Genomic DNA, 16,113 nt, shown 5'->3' on the forward strand with positions numbered 1-16,113 from the left:
GTATTTATTTGTTTTGAGAAAGGATCTCATGGGTAGCTCAGGTGATGTTGAAATCGCCGCAATCATCCTGCTTCAGCTCCCATGATGCCGAGAAGATTATCGGCGAGCACCACCACGTTCGCAGCAATAATTTTTGAATCCCTGTTATCTAGAGAAGGGCTTGGCCACAGCTTAAAAGAAAAAAAGCTCTAAGCAAATTTTAAAAAGCCAAAAGGCAATTTGTCCATATCTCCAATTACTTCCGAGGCGTTGGGAGGAGCCCCCAAATTACTCGCGCCTACACAACTCAAGCGCAGCTTTCCCACGCAGAGCGGTCCCGCGGAGGCCCAGGCCTTTTACGTCATCTAGCTGCGACCCGGGGAGGGAGGCAGGCTGGACGAGGCCCGGTCACGTGGCTGAGTGGGCGGGGCCTCCCGTTCATATCCCAGTGTCCCCTGTACCAACTTCCTTTCTGACTCTTTCCGGGCGCTCAAGATGTCGAAGCGAGGTGAGGGATTTTGAGTTTGGGGATCCGTTGGCATCTGCCGCGCGGGACGGCCCGCCCGTCCCTTGGCGACGGCCCCCGGGGGCGGTGATAGTTTGCAGTCCCGGGCCGGGAGAGAGAGAAGATGGGGGCACCGCGGAGGCCTAGAGGGAGCCCCGAAAGAGGGCGGCGCCATTGGTGTTGAGCTGGTGTAGGAGCGGAACATGGGGTCGACGGGACTGGGCGATCTTCTGCAGTCCCCGAAAGTGCAGATGAGATTGGAACCTCGCAGTCTCCTTCCTCCGCAGGAGGATGCTAAAAATGGGCACGGCCGGGTTCCGTGACAAGTGCGTGGTAGCCGGGGAGCGGCCGGCCCTCGGCGAAGCGTGTGCGGTGGGTTATAGCTGGGAGCTCTGAGACCGAATGTGGACCCTTGTCCTGTCTGTTTCCCTCCCCGCAGGACGCGGTGGGTCCTCCGGAGCGAAATTCCGGATTTCCCTGGGTCTTCCGGTTGGAGCTGTGATCAACTGTGCGGACAACACAGGTGAGGCCTTGGGCCGCGTCCTGCCACCGTCCCCTTTTAAAAGCACTCAGTGAGCCTTTTGCTAGTGACCCACTGAGCCGTCAAGAAGGGGCAGAGTGAAAAACACCACTTTTGGGTGAAGTGGCAACGTGTTGTGTTGTTTAACTTCAATCGGTGTTGTGACAAGACACTTCTGAGAGATTGCTTGCAAGCCCGAGGAGTTTTACGAAAACGGTTTGTTTTGGTTTGTTTGTGTTCATGCTTTTCTGAGACTGAGTTACTTGGTGTGTAGCCTTGGCTGACTCCATATTGTGAATTCTGCCGGTCTCATACAAAATTTACTTGTGTTTGTTTTTTCCTACAGGAGCCAAAAATTTGTATATCATCTCTGTGAAGGGAATCAAGGGACGGCTGAACAGACTTCCTGCTGCTGGTGTGGGGGACATGGTGATGGCCACAGTTAAGAAAGGCAAACCAGAACTAAGGAAAAAGGGTGAGTGGGGAGGAGAGCTCCTTTTTTTGTTTTTGTTTTCGAGACAGGGTTTTTCTGTATAGCCCTGGCTGTCCTGGAACTCACTTTGTAGACCAGGCTGGCCTCAAACTCAGAAATCCACCTGCCTCCGCCTCCCAAGTGCTGGGATCAAAGGCGTGTGCCACCACGCCCCGCTGGGAGGCTCCCTTAAGTCATGGTGGAAGGTAGAAGTTCTCTGGGTGTTGGAAGATGGGATCTTAATTCTGTGGCTGTCAAGGCCCCTAAGTAACCTACACATGTGAGAGGCTGTGAGATCAATACCTCAGCTCCCTGTTTGAGACAAGGCTTGACTTGGTAGCACAGGCTGGACCTCAGTGTTGGGCTTACAGGCACGGCCACATGTTTGACTGCTGCGGTCTACAGAACGCTTTGTTGTTTCTCTAATTAGGGTCTTTTCAGCCTTTTCTTGCTATGTAATCTGCCACTCACCTGGCTAAGTTCTTCCCCTGTAGTAGACTACGTAGTCTTACCAGAAAAGATCTTCAGTTGGTTGTCTGTCCCTAGCTGTCAGTGCAGATGACAGTGTGAAATGGGTGTATTTTTGTGGGTTGTTGTCTGAACACCTGGAAGCAGGCACATCATCCAGAGGCCTGTTCCTCTTGTGATAGACACTATACTGGGAGCTGACTATTGGCTTATTAACTACCCTGAGATGTGTTCTCATCGTATAGATGAACAGACCTCAGAACCTCCTCTCTGCCTTGAGTGTTCCAGCTGTAGAACTTTCTTGGCAGGATCTCACTGTAGGTTTGTCTGTCCTTGAGCTCAGACCTACCCACCTCAGCTTCCTAGTTCTATCAAGCACTGTTCTTTTTCTAGAGATGTTCTCGAAGTCCTTTGGTGTAGTGCAAGTGAGGCCTGTGGGGCTGCTTCCTAGCAACACTGTTTCCATAGGAGCCAGCGTTTAGTTCAGAGTCCTTTCACTGCTCCACTCTAATACTTGAGGGGACGGTGACATTGTAGCCAAACTTACTCTAGTGTGGCTACTATGAGTCTACCAGGACTTATCCTCTTCTCAGAACACTTCTAGGGCCTGGTTGGTGGCTCGGGAAGCTGTCAGTGAAGAGCAGAGCATGGCCCCTTACCCTGTGGTATGATGACAGCTCCACACACTGTTGTCTCCAATAGGAGGGAGAGGGATATCCTTAGTGTGTGTCAGGTAACAGGCTTGGTCAGTGTTTTTGTTCTTGGGGTTTTTGTTTGTTTGTTTTGTTTTTGTTTTTCTAGACAGGGTTTCTCTGTGTATCCCTGGCTGACCTGGAACTCCCTGTAGACCAGGCTGTCCCTGAACTCAGAAATCCACCTGCCTCCGCCTCCCAAGTGCTGGGATTAAAGTCTGATTCTTAACTACCTTTAAACAGGCCAGGTGGTACTAGACTTAACTCCAGTTGTTCTGGAGACCTAGGCAGGGAGATTGTAAGTTCAAGGCTTGCCTGAGTAACTAGGATTAGATTTATTTATTTATTTATTTTTGCTTGAGTACACTGAAACCATCTTCAGATACACCAGAAGAGGACGTCAGATCCCATTACAGATGGTTGTGAGCCACCATGTAGTTACTGGGAATTGAACTCAGGACCTCTGGAAGAGCACTCAATGCTCTTAGCCGCTGAGCCAGCGCTCCAGCCCCCTGAGAACTCTAAATGGTAGACCATTTGGCCTAGTGTGTTGTGCAAGGCCTTGATCAGTCCCTAACACAGAAAAAATGCTTGTGGGTACTAGTGAGACCTCAGCTTCCAGCTCTTAGACTTTAAAGAGATGGGCCATATTATGTGTCCTGTCTGACTTCAGTAAGGCCCCAAAGTGATGTAGTCTTGACAATTAATGGTCCATTGTCATTCAGTGACTCTGTAAGCAACTAGTAGACTACCAAATCATTTTCAGTGGCTGTATAGTTTTCTAAATAGTCCTTGTAGCATTGGCTGTTTAGTTGTGTTTTGATCCATTAAAACATCATGCTGGGGGCTGGAGAGATGGCTCAGTGGGTAAGAGCACCCGACTGCTCTTCCGAAGGTCCAGAGTTCTAATCCCAGCAACCACATGGTGGCTCACAACCATCCGTAACGAGATCTGACGCCCTCTTCTGGAGTGTCTGAAGACAGCTACAGTGTACTTACATGTAATAAATAAATAAATTTAAAAAAAAAAGGAAAACATCATGCTGGGAAAGCTCCTTAATGCAGACAGTTTAAATGCAAATGCCACTTTTTTCAGAGGTGATTTAATAATGGACAACTTGGGCAAAGTCAAAGTTTAAAGCTATAGTAGAACTTCCTCATCAGTAGGCACAGTAACAAAATCCTGTCTACATAGATTGATGAACACGGCAAACACTAGTAATGGCTTGTCTTAGTGTTTGGTTGGCAAACAAGGTGCTATATGTAAAATCTGGCATTTGTAGGGAAAGCCCTATCAATTGTGGGGTTTCTCTGTATAGCCCTGGCTATCCTGGAACTCACTCTGTAGACCAGACTGGCCTCCAACTCAGAAATACTGCCTTTGCCTCCCAAATGCTGGGATTAATTTTTAAGGTTTATTATTATATGTAAGTCCACTGTAGCTTTCCTCAGATACTCCTCTGAAGAGGGCATCAGATTTCTTTACCAATGGTTGTGGGATTTGAACTCGGGGGACCTTCGGAAGAGCAGTCGGCGCTCTTAACCACTGAGCCATCCTGCCAGCCCTGGATGTTTACATTCTTATCCTTGCCAGTAGCTAATGGGAATTTCATGGTGTGGCATTCTATGGAGAGGTTTTTCTGCTTAGTTAGTGACTACTGCCCTTTCTTTTTTGTCTTTAGTACATCCAGCAGTGGTAATTCGACAACGAAAGTCATATCGAAGAAAAGATGGGGTGTTTCTTTACTTTGAAGATAATGCAGGGGTCATAGTAAACAATAAAGGAGAGATGAAAGGTATGTGGAGGTTTAAGCCATCACTGTACGTTTCTGCTGGGTGACTCTAGAAGAGTCACAGGACAAGGACCCTGTCTGACCTGTTTTCTCTTCCATACAGGTTCTGCTATCACAGGTCCAGTGGCAAAGGAGTGTGCAGACTTGTGGCCCAGGATCGCATCCAACGCAGGCAGCATTGCATGATTCTCCAGTGTGTTTGTAAAATAATGTTCATTAAAAAGTCTTTGCTCTGAGAACTGGTCTTTTTTTATTTATTTATTATATGTAAGTACACTGCAGCTGTCTTCAGACACTCCAGAAGAGGGAGTCAGATCTTGTTATGGATGGTTTTGAGCCACCATGTGGTTGCTGGGATTTGAACTCCAGACCTTCAGAAGAGCAGTCCAGTGCTCTTACCCACTGAGCCATCTCACCAGCCCAAGAACTGGTCTTCTTGACTCCTTTTCCAATATCAGCTTTGCAGAAGGAAACTTAGATTTCAGTTCAGGGCAGAACTTCTTCACTTTCCAGGTTAAGTAAGGGCTGTCCAGATGGACCAGCTCTAAAGATTCATTTATAGAAAGTCCATGTCTCAATGCCCACGTGGTAGCTGTAACTTCAATTAAAAAACAAAAACAGCCAGGCGTGGTGGCGCACGCCTTTAATCCCAGCACTCGGGAGGCAGAGGCAGGCGGATTTCTGAGTTCGAGGCTAGCCTGGTCTACAAAGTGAGTGCCAGGACAGCCAGGGCTACACAGAGAAACCCTGTCTCGAAAAAACCAAAAAAAAAAAAAAAAAACAAAACAAAAAAAACCAATGCCTTCTTTTCAGCTCTTTGCTGGGACCAGGTACACATGATAACACAGATAAATATTAGAGCAAAACATGCACTATGATAAATTATCTTGGGTTTTGGGTCCCTAAAGTAGAATGGTGTGTTCATTGTGTTTGTGTGTGCTTCATTGAGAACAACCTTGAAGGTAACCTAATGTGAGCCTGGATGGCTACTTAAGTGTTGTGTACAGGAGCCCTGTGCTTGAGTGCAGATGCCTAGGTCATCTGGTCATTAGCCAGAGGTCACCTTTCCATGGCTGTGGTTGATTAAGGTACTTAACACTTGTGCACTTTTTTCAGAATGAAAAAATAGGGCTGGAGAGATGGCTCAGCGATTAAGATCACTGGCTGCTCTGCCAGAGGTCCTGAGTTAATTCCCAGCAACCACGTGGCTCATAACCAACTAATGGGATCTGCTGCCCTCTTCTGGCCTGTAGTTATGCAGGCAGAATACTGTATACATATAAATCTTTTGAAAAGAATAGAAAAAAAATGTCCACAGAATGATGTATAGAAAGTTGTCCTGTAGTGATGTCTAACCACCTAGAGACAGATCTCTACATTTAGGGTCAGCCCTGTCATGTGTAGTACTTGCTATATTTACCCACCTTTGGCCTACTTTAAAATCCTGCTTCTGCATTTAGGTGTGGGGGTGCTGGAATGTGTACCAGCCCTTGGGCCAGAGGAAGTCATCCCCTATAACAGGTGTCATTTGAGCCCCATGTCCTCTTTTTTTTTTTTTTTTTTTTTTGGCTTTTCGAGACAGGGTTTCTCTGTATAGCCCTGGCTGTACTGGAACTCACTTTGTAGACCAGGCTGGCCTCGAACTCAGAAATCCGCCTGCCTCTGCCTCCCGAGTGCTGGGATTAAAGGCGTGCGCCACCACGCCCGGCATGCCCCATGTCCTCTTAAGAGTAGGCAGTATTGTGTCCCATACCTGTCAAACTTTTATAATGCAGGCTATCGGACCTTGTGTTGCCTTTTATTTTTCAGGACATGGTTTCTCTAACTGCCCTGGAAGTCCCGGCTGGTCTCTACCTCCCCAGTACTGGGATAAAAGTCATGAACATAAAAGCCCTTAGCTGTGTTCCTTGAAGCCAGCAGAGTTAGTACATTTTTGAGGCCCTGCTGGACAAAGTATCCAAGTGGAACTACTGAGTAAGGAGTTCCTGTAACCACTCCGTACTCAGTAAGAGTAAGCACGTGCCTGTAATAGCAACACTATGGCTATCAAAAACTTGAGGCTTGCAGGGCTGGGTGGCACGTGCCTTTAATCCCAGCACTAGGGAGGCAGAGGCAGGCAGATTTCTGAGTTCGAGGCCAGCCTGATCTACAAAGCCAGTTACAGCGAGACAGAGAAGCCCTGTCTCAAAAAAAGAAAAAGAAAAAAACAAGTGAGCCCCCACCATGTCTGGTTTGCAGAGACCCTTCTAAACCTTAGCTACTTAGACTGATCTTAGGAGGGTTCTGAGAAGATTTGGCCAAATTGTGGCCAAATGAGGAAAAGTCAGCCAGGAAATTTACTAAGTCTGAGTGTCGATGCTGGAAATGCTGGACTGCACTGCTTTGTAGAGGAACTGTTCGATTACCATTTGTTGTTGGTTTGGTTTGGCTTTGTGTAGCCCTGGCTGTCTTGACGCTGCCACTACCACCGGCTCAGTTACCACACAACTCCCACTCGGGCACACCTGCACTCACATATACATATGAAATGTTAAAACGTGTTTGTATAAGTGTAAGCAAAAGACTCCGGTTGTAGCAGCTTGGTATAGAGTGCTTTCCTACTATGCACATGCATAAAGCCTTCCTTGCATCACGATAAGATGGGCGTGGTGGGGACCCTGAAATAACAATAGGGTTTGTGTCTCAGGGAGGTAATTGACAGACGTAACAATGCTCAGTGAAGTCCCCATCTAAGACTCTCAGAAAGCTCTCAAGACTCTCGAAGGCTGCGGTGGTTAGGATGGCTCGTTGTTATAACAGTCCTCTGCGACTCGAAAAGTCTTTTGTTTTGGATGGAGTAGCTGTGAGCACAATGGCCCAAGCCTACAGCATCATGAGGCCCAAGCTGTGGTCGGCAATTCCGCCTTATAATCCTCAACTGGACCACCACAGTCGTCGGTACTTCCGGAGCCGCGTGGTTCCGCCCATTTTGCGGAAAACTGATCAGGTAGGTGTGGGAGCATCGCGGAGCACCTGCGACTTCAGGCAGTCAGCTCGCGCGGGTGTGGGCCCTGGTGGCCCAGGACTTCGAGGTTTCGCACCCCTCTAATTCTGGGCCTTGCGCTGCGGGGCGCTGTGCACCGCTGAGGCCCGCACCCTGCGGCTGTTTTGGTGAGTTAGAGGAGGAGCAGGATGAGTGAGGAGTGCTGGTGCTGAGCTCATTTGGTCCTTTCTACCCAGAACCCCACCCATTTACAGTCTCATTTCTTGTTTCTGAGAGGGGAGGCTAAGGCGCAAAGCCGAGTCTCTACAAATAGGTTTCTTTGTCTTTGTGACGTCACAGGGGCCGCTTAGCTGTGACCTCACTGCGGATCTTCAAAATCCACAGAAACTCCCAATAAGCTTTGTGAACCAAAGGGGATTGCCTTGTCCTGTGCTGTCACAGTCACCGGGTTAAAGCTGGCTTGCACCTATGAGCCCAAGGGAAGCCATTGCCCCACCTCTGCGGACATCCTATTTATACAGGATCCTAGATCTCAGGCTGTTCACTGACAGATCATTTCTCCCAACACTTTTTAAATTTTTTTTACTTCTTGTTTTGATGTAGTCTCGCTGTATCACAAGCTGTCCTTGAACTCTTATGCTCAACTGATCCTCAGTCTAGTGACTGGGAGTAGGGCTGAGGATGTAGCTTACTGGTACAATACCTGCCTCTGCCTCACATGGAGGAGGTCAGGCACACCCCCACCCATTAAAAAAAAAAAAAAACTAATGGCTGGGAATGCAGGGGTCTAGCCCACATCACCTGTCATGCCTCTGCCTCCCTGTTGCAGTAAATCTCCAACCCAAATATGCCCTGTCAATGAAAACATGACTCAGTTAATATGAATACATGCTGTGTGCCTAGATTGGGCAGATCTACTGCTACACTACCAACTTCCATATCTATGAGACCCCTTAGATAGAACTTGCGGTTTCTCCAGGCCATGTGCTCTGCTTTTCTTCTTCCTCCTCTTCTGCATCCTCTCTCTCTCCCATTTTCTCCTTCTCTTCCCACCTCTGCTCCACCTTCCCTTTTATCTACCCAATCATCAGTTCTCTTTTATTAAGGTGGGAAGCAGGGTTACATGAAATCAGGAGAGAGTGTTGACCCATTCCTTGTTCACAGCCCCTCACGGGAATTAACATCAAATATAACTAGCTATCCACAATACTTTTTTGCCTTTAGTATGTGTTGATTTCAGTGATCTGAAGGCAAAAAGGGCCTCCCAGGTTGCACTAGGAACAGATCTGGGGGATTTCTGTGGTCCATAATATTGTGTGTGCCTATATGTACAGTGCCTGTGCATAGACACACATAATCTGTCTCACATTGATAACAGGAGCCAGAGATGTGTATGTCAAAGAATGTCAGTATTTTTATTTTTTTTGTTTTTTGTTTTGGAGCTACAGTCTGGCTGTGTAGTCCAGGTTAGTCTCTAACATGAAGCATCCTTCTTCCTCTGCTTTCTGAATGATGTTGGGATTAGTGGTTTATGCCACCTAACATGAATTTTATTTATTTAATTCTTCATTCTCTCTCTCTCTCTCTCTCTCTCTCTCTCTCTCTCTCTCTCTCTCTCCCTCCCTCCCTCTCTTTCCCTCTCTCTCTTTCTCTCTCTCTCTCTTTCTTTCTTTTTTTTTGGGGGGGTGGGGGAGGTTTTTCGAGATAGGGTTTCTCTGTGTAGTCCTGGCTGTCCTGGAACTCACTTTGTAGACCAGGCTGGTCTCAAACTCAGAAATCCACCTGCTTCTGTCTCTCAAGTGCTGGACTTTCTTTCTTTTTTTATGAGACAGGGTTTCTTTGTGCATCTCTGGCATTCCTGAACTTACTCTGTAGACCAAATTGGCCTAGAGCTCAGAGATCTGCCTGCCTCTCCCTCTGAGTCCTGGAATCAAAGGTGTGGGCCACCAGCACCTGGGGTTTTGTTTTTTTTTTTTTTAATCATCAAAGTCACCATCTATGCTGCATATTGTTATTTGAATAAAGATCTGAGAACAAGATATTTGAACTTGGGCTGGAGAGGTGGCTCAGAGGTTAAGAGCACTGACTGCTCTTCCAGAGGGTCCTGAGTTCAATTCCCAGCAACCACATGGTAGCTCATAAACATCTGTAATGGGATCTGATGCCCTCTTCTGGTGTGTCTGAAGATAGCTACATTGAAAAAAAAAAGATATTTGAGCTGGGTGAGGTGGTGTATGCAACTTGAGAGACATGAGGGTGGGGACACGGAAGACTGGAGTTCAAGATCACCCTCAACTAAATAGCTTTAAGCCTTCCTTTGAACTACATGAGCCCCTCATCTTGAGAAAAATACCCAACAGTGTATCACAAAACAACAAAATATGTGTATTTAGCCTTTACTGCGGTAGGCATTTTATCTAAAGGAAGTCAATTATCCAAAGTCAATTATAAAGTAAGGCAAAGAAACCTCATGGCAGCCTCTCATTAATTACTAAGGAGGAAACCTGGGGACTGAGAAGCTATGAAATTGGCCTATGATCACACTGCTTGCTAATGGCAGTACTGAAGTTAGGATCCAGACTGTGTGGCAACAGAGCCCTTACCTAACTGTTCCCATCATTAGTGTATAGAATCTGTCTTCCAGTTTCTTCTGGCCCTGAACTCTCCCCCCTTCCCCAAAGAAGCCCCAGGAAGTTCGCACGTCACTGCATGGGACATCAGATCTGATGACCTTTTCTTTCCTTCATTTTCAGGATCATGGTGGCACGGGAAGGGATGGCTGGATGGTGGATTATTTCCACATTTTTGGTCAAGGACAGCGATATCTCAATAGGAGGAACTGGGCAGGAGCAGGCAAGTGCCACCTCACTGTCCATTCTCACGTTGTCCCAACAGGGAAAAAGTATGAACCCCAGAGCTTAGAGAGGCAGGGCTACAGAGAGGCGTGGTTGGGGAAAAGGGTTAAGGACAGAATCCTGTAGTATGGGAGCGATAGCAGTTAGCGTGCTTACTATTCACTTCTGAACACTTCTTAGATGTCGTGTGCTGCTCAGCCTCATCTTATCCCTGTGGTCCAACTCATCTGCTAGGCGTGATTTTAAACTGATTTGCTGGAAAAAGTCAAGATGGAGTTGGGCTTTACCTCTGTCCACCCTGAAACCTGGGATGTGTGTGTGTGTGTGTGTGTGTGTGTGTGTGGTGTCCTCCTCTACAGACACTCTGGCTCCCTGACCATGTTTAGTTTAGCAGCCATGGATAAGGAAGGTTAACTTTTTCTGGCAGGGATGACCTTCCTTCCGTCAAACTCCACCACCTTTTGGACACACGATTAACATGATGTCCTTTGCACCGAGTAATCAGACTGATATCATTTATTGGATAGGATAGAGGCAAGAGTGAATACTTACACGTCCTAGGAATCAAGCCCAGATCCAGCACATACACTCACAGTTCTCTTGTAGACTCACTTCGGGCAGAGCTTGCTTTCTAGGTCATCTCTGTCTCTTGGGCCTCACTGCCCTTGGTTTGTTTGTTTCATTCTCTCTTTCTTTTAAAGATTTATTTATTATTATATCTAAGTACACTGCAGCTGTCTTCAGACACACCAGAAGAGGGCGTCAGATCCCATTACGGGTGGTTGCAAGCTACCATGTGGTTGCTGGGATTTGAACTCAGGACCTTTGGAAGAATAGTGCTCTTAACGGCTGAGCCATCTCTCCAACCCCCTTGATTTCTTTCAAGGGGCTCAGGGTCCCACTGTGCTTTAAACTGACTCACTGGGTTTAAATGGGGGAAGGCAAGAGGATGCTGCCGGTAGGCTCAGCCTCTCTCCTCTCCCCCAAGGGCATTCCCTCCAGCAGGTGAGTGGTCACGACTACTACAACGCCAACCCGAAGGCCATCACTACGGGCTTAAATGGCCGATTCGGCTACCGCCGGAACACTCCAGCCCTCCGCCAGCACACATCGGTGTTCGGAGAAGTCACGCCATTTCCCATTTTCTGAAGACATTGCGTCACAGGGCTTGACCTGCATCTTCAAGAACAGATATTTAGATGAACTGTCAACGATATTCTATATTTTTAAAGATTGCATTCGTGTGTCCAGGTGTGCTCATTCTTTCCTGGGGTGGGAGGAGGGAACACGTTGGTTTCACTGCAGCTCTGGAGAGGAGAGAACCAAGGAAGCTCCTGTTTTCCGGGATTTTGCCAATGAGCTTCCTTGTTAGCTAGAGGTAGATAGCGCAAGCGCAGTTCTCAACAAAGCCCTCCCCAAGCACCAGCAGGCGAGGCCAGAAGCTGGCCACTACTTACTTTAAGAACAGGGAAGGGAACTGTGTATGACAATTTTGAGTTCTATTCCCAGGACCCAGAGGGTAGGAGAGCACTGACTACTACAAATTGCCTTCTCACTTCCACATGTACTCTGGTATGTGTATGCCCCTAAACATACTCAAACCCAATTAAAACATCATTTAAAAAAGACAAAGAGACAATAAATCAAAATGAAAACAAAAACACAGCAGGCATAGGCAGTGGGGCCTCTTGGGGCATGATGATACACATACTTGTAATCCTGTACCACGGAGGTAGAAACAGGAAGACCTCCAAAAGTGTGAAGCCATCCCGGGTGACACAGAGAGTTCCAAGCCAGCAAGGATGGTAGAGAGACCCTGTATCATATTTCAAAAAGAGTATGATGTCGCTGATGTTATGACATCTGCTATTAAAAAAAACCAACTGACTTTTTTGTTTGTTTGTTTTGTTTTTTTTTGTTTGTTTGTTTTTCGAGACAGAGTTTCTCTGTATTGCCCTGGCTGTCCTGGAACTGACTCTGTAGACCAGGCTGGCCTCGAACTCAGAAATCTGCCTTCCTCTGCCTCCCAAGTGCTGGGATTAAAGGCGTTCGCCACCACCACCCAGCTTTAACTGACATTTTTAAGTGTGTCTGGGAGTTGGGTCTGTAATTCCAGCTAGCTGAGGCAGAGGCAGGAGGATTGCATGGTTATAGCTAGATCAGGCTACATAGGGAGGCACTGTCTAAATTAAAATAGTCAAGGGATGCAGAATTATAGTGTGGTGGTGGTGGTAAGAAAGCTTAGCTGGCATGTTCGAGGCCTTAAGTTCAATCTTTAGTCCAAAACCAACCAAGCAAACAAGCCCCGAACAAAAACAAATAAAAAAGTGGGCTCCATCCATCTCCTTTATCCACAATTCATTGGAGGGGAGGGGGTACAAGATAACCTTCCGGGGTACAGATTAGTCCAAATCACAGGATTCTCTGTTCACAATGGATGTCAACTTCCTTTTCAATCAGTTGTCACACTTTCATGTCCTCACCCTGTTCCTTGGTGACCAACAAGAAAGACAAAGCAGACGGTGTCTACAAAGGTGAGGCTTGAGAACACAAAGCTCCCCAGGGCATTCATGTGGGTGGAACCAGCCCATAGTGACTCACCATAAGTGGACAAGGAAGAGGACTCTAGCAAGGTGAGGGGGTATAGCTCAGGGGTAGAGCATTTGACTGCAGATCAAGAGGTCCCTGGTTCAAATCCGGGTGCCCCCTCAAACTTTTGTTTTCCATAAGTGGGAGTTAAGAGCCAGTGTCCCTAGCCAGGACAAGCTGGTCCTCTCACATTTCAAGGGACCAATAAGTCTAAGTCACCATACAACTCCACTTGAGCTTCAATTACCATAAAGTCTTTGGGCTAGGGCTACAGCTCAGTGTAGAGCAATAACCTAGTGTGAGTGAGGCTCTGGTTCCAGACTGGACCCTGGAAAGGAAGAAGACTATAGCTTCTCCTTTTTTTTTTTTTTCTTTCTCCTTCTTCTCCATTTATATTTATTTAGAGACAGAGTCTCACTGCGTAAGCCCTAGCCATCTTGAAATTTGCTATTTAGGTCAGGCTCGTCTCAAACTTTTTTTTTTTTTTTTTTTTTTTTGAGACAGGGTTTCTCTGTATAGCCCTGGCTGTCCTGGAACTCACTCTGTAGACCAGGCTGGCCTCGCACTCAGAAATCTGCCTCCCAAGTGCTGGGATTAAGGGCGTGCACCACCACGCCCAGCAGAATGATTAATTTTTTTAAAAAGAAAGGCAATTGATCTTTATAAATTTGAAGCTGGGCATGGTGCTGCACGCCTTTAATCCCAGCACTCGGGAGGCAGAGGCAGGCGGATTTCTGAGTGCAAGGCCAGCCCGGTCTACAGGACAGCCAGGGTTATACAGAGAAACCCTGTCTTGAAAAACTAACTAACTAATTAACTAAATAAAATTAATCATTCCATTTGTTTACGTCTCATGATATTCCACTTCCAGGTTACCCCTCCACAAACCTAATATCTCACATCTGCCCTCTCCCTGCTCCCCTTTGCCTCTATGAGAGTGCTCCCCCACCCATCTACAGTCTCCCACTCTACCACTCCAGTATACCCCCTACGCTGGGGCATCAAACCTCCACAGGACCAAGGGCTTCCTTTCCCATTGACATCAGACAAGGCCATCCTCTGCTACCTATGTATGGATCCCTCCCTGTACACCCCTTGGTTGGTGGTCTAGTCTCTGGGAGCACTGGGTGGTCCGGTCAGCAGAAGATGTTGTTCTTATGCAGTTGCAATTCCCCTCAGCTCCTCCAGTCCTTCTGCCAGCTCCCTCACCGGGGTCCCTGGACTCAGTCTGATGGTTGGCTCCTCCAACTGCCTTTTTTTTTTTTTTTAAAGATTTATTTATTTATTATATGTAAGTACACTGTAGCTGTCTTCAGACACTCCAGAAGAGGGCACCAGATCTCGTTAAGGATGGTTGTGAGCCACCATGTGGTTGCTGGGATTGGAACTCTGGACCTTCGGAAGAGCAGTCCGGTGCTCTTACCCACTGAGCCATCTCACCAGCCCCCTCCAACTGCCTTTTAAATGTTGAGATTACAATCGTGCAACACCATCAGTTTTTAAAAGTGTATGTGTCTGATACGTGTGTAGGTACCCATGGAGGTAAGACAAGGGTGCTGGATCCCCGGAAACCGGAGTTCCCGGAAGTTCTGAGTTTGTTGAGCCGCCCCTTCAGTCTTTTCCAAAAAGAAGTCTAATTCCTACCTCTCAAACTCCTAGAGATTGGCTTGCTTCAGCTACCAAGTACAGGGATCAAAGGCATGTATACCCAGTCAAATTCTTTTATCAACCACATCCAGCTAGTTCAATTAAAAAATTTTTTTTTATGTGTATGGGGAGCTTTGCAATGTATGGTTGTACATCATTTGTGTGGCTAGAGAGGACAAAAGAGGGTGTGCGACACTAGAACTGGAACCACAGATGGTGATGAGCCCCTACCAAGGTACTAGAAATCAAACCAGAGTCTTCTGAAAGCAGCCGGTGTTCTTTTTGTTTTGTTTTGTTTTTCAAGACAGGGTTTCACTTTGTAGACCAGGCTGGCCTCGAACTTAGAAATCTGCCTGCCTCTGCCTCCCGAGTGCTGGAATTAAGGGCATGTGCCACCACGACCAGCATGCAGCCAGTGTTCTTAATGGCTGAGCCATCACTCCAGTTCTTTAATTCTAACAACTCAAAAATAAAAACACAAGGGCTGGCGAGATGGCTTGGTGGGTAAGAGCACTGACTGCTCTTCAAAAGGTCCTGAGTTCAAATCCCAGCAACTACATGGTGGTTCACAAACTCATCCATAATGAGAACTGATACCCTCTTCTGGCGTGTCTAAAGACAGCAACAATGTACTTATTTATATATAAATCTTTTCCTCTTCTTTTTTTTTTTTTTTTAAAGATTTATTTATTCTATGTAAGTACACTGTAGCTGTCTTCAGACACTCCAGAAGAGGGTGCTAGATCTCGTTACGGATGGTTGTGAGCCACCATGTGGTTGCTGGGATTTGAACTCTGGACCTTCGGAAGAGCAGTCGGGTGCTCTTACCCACTGAGCCATCTCACCAGCCCTCTTTTCTTTTTCTTTCTTTTTTTTTTTTTGTTTTTTGTTTTTTGTTTTTTTTTTTTTTGAGACAAGGTTTCTCTGTGTAGCCCTGACTGTCCTGGAACTCACTCTGTAGACCAGGCTGGCCTTGAACTCAGAAATCTGCCTGCCTCTGCCTCCCAAGTGCTGGGATCAAAGGCGTGTGCCACTACTGCTCGGCCCATAAATAAATCTTTAAAAATAAAAATAAAAACACAAGCTGGCCATAGTTTAGCAAGTCTGTAATTCCAGCACTCTGGTGAGAGAAGCAAGTGGTATAGATCTGAGTTCAAGGCCAGCCTGATCTACACTGTCCCCAGATAGCCAGGGTTTTACATAGAGAGACACTGTCTAGGAAACAAAAATAAATAAAATAAAAAAGTAAAAAATAAATATTTAAATAAATAGTAAAAAATAAAATAAATAATAAAATAAAAATAGGGATTTCCAGACCAGAATGATCTCAAACTTTGTGCCAGAGCTGGCCAGTTTCCATCTACCAAGCACGGGAGATAACTGGGGGTGTGCCATGACATCTGGCTTTTGGGATTTTGTTTGATAGTATCTATTTCTTTTTCTTTTCTTTTTTTTTTGGTTTTTGGAGACAGGGTTTCTCTGTGTAGCCCTGGCTGTCCTGGAACTCACTCTGTAGACCTGGCTGGCCTCGAACTCCCGAGTGCTGGGATTAAAGGCGTGGGCCACCACGCCCGGCTGATAGTATCTATTTCTATAAAACCTGCCGGGAA

At 46.7% G+C, this 16,113-nt stretch overlaps 2 protein-coding genes and 1 non-coding gene across 3 annotated transcripts; all 3 read left to right on the forward strand.

The window, feature by feature from the left end:
- Window positions 1-408: 408 nt before the first annotated feature.
- Rpl23 (ribosomal protein L23) lies at window positions 409-4,668 on the forward strand. The gene is made up of 5 exons (XM_021176996.1): window positions 409-487; window positions 924-1,007; window positions 1,351-1,479; window positions 4,319-4,432; window positions 4,533-4,668. The coding sequence occupies exons 1-5, from the start codon at window positions 475-477 to the stop codon at window positions 4,613-4,615; spliced, it is 423 nt and encodes a 140-aa protein (XP_021032655.1). The 5' UTR covers window positions 409-474; the 3' UTR covers window positions 4,616-4,668.
- Window positions 1,038-1,174, forward strand: LOC115032663 (small nucleolar RNA SNORA21). The gene has a single exon (XR_003838294.1). It is a non-coding gene; the product is annotated as a small nucleolar RNA SNORA21 (small nucleolar RNA).
- Window positions 4,669-7,079: 2,411 nt separating the features above from the next.
- Window positions 7,080-11,505, forward strand: Spmap1 (sperm microtubule associated protein 1). Its single transcript, XM_021178183.3, has 3 exons — window positions 7,080-7,415; window positions 10,166-10,265; window positions 11,256-11,505. The coding sequence occupies exons 1-3, from the start codon at window positions 7,209-7,211 to the stop codon at window positions 11,414-11,416; spliced, it is 468 nt and encodes a 155-aa protein (XP_021033842.1). The 5' UTR covers window positions 7,080-7,208; the 3' UTR covers window positions 11,417-11,505.
- Window positions 11,506-16,113: the final 4,608 nt, after the last annotated feature.

Source organism: Mus caroli, unplaced genomic scaffold, assembly GCF_978045245.1.
Source record: "Mus caroli unplaced genomic scaffold, Mus_caroli_1 scaffold_13, whole genome shotgun sequence".
Classification (NCBI taxonomy): Eukaryota; Metazoa; Chordata; class Mammalia; order Rodentia; family Muridae; genus Mus; species Mus caroli.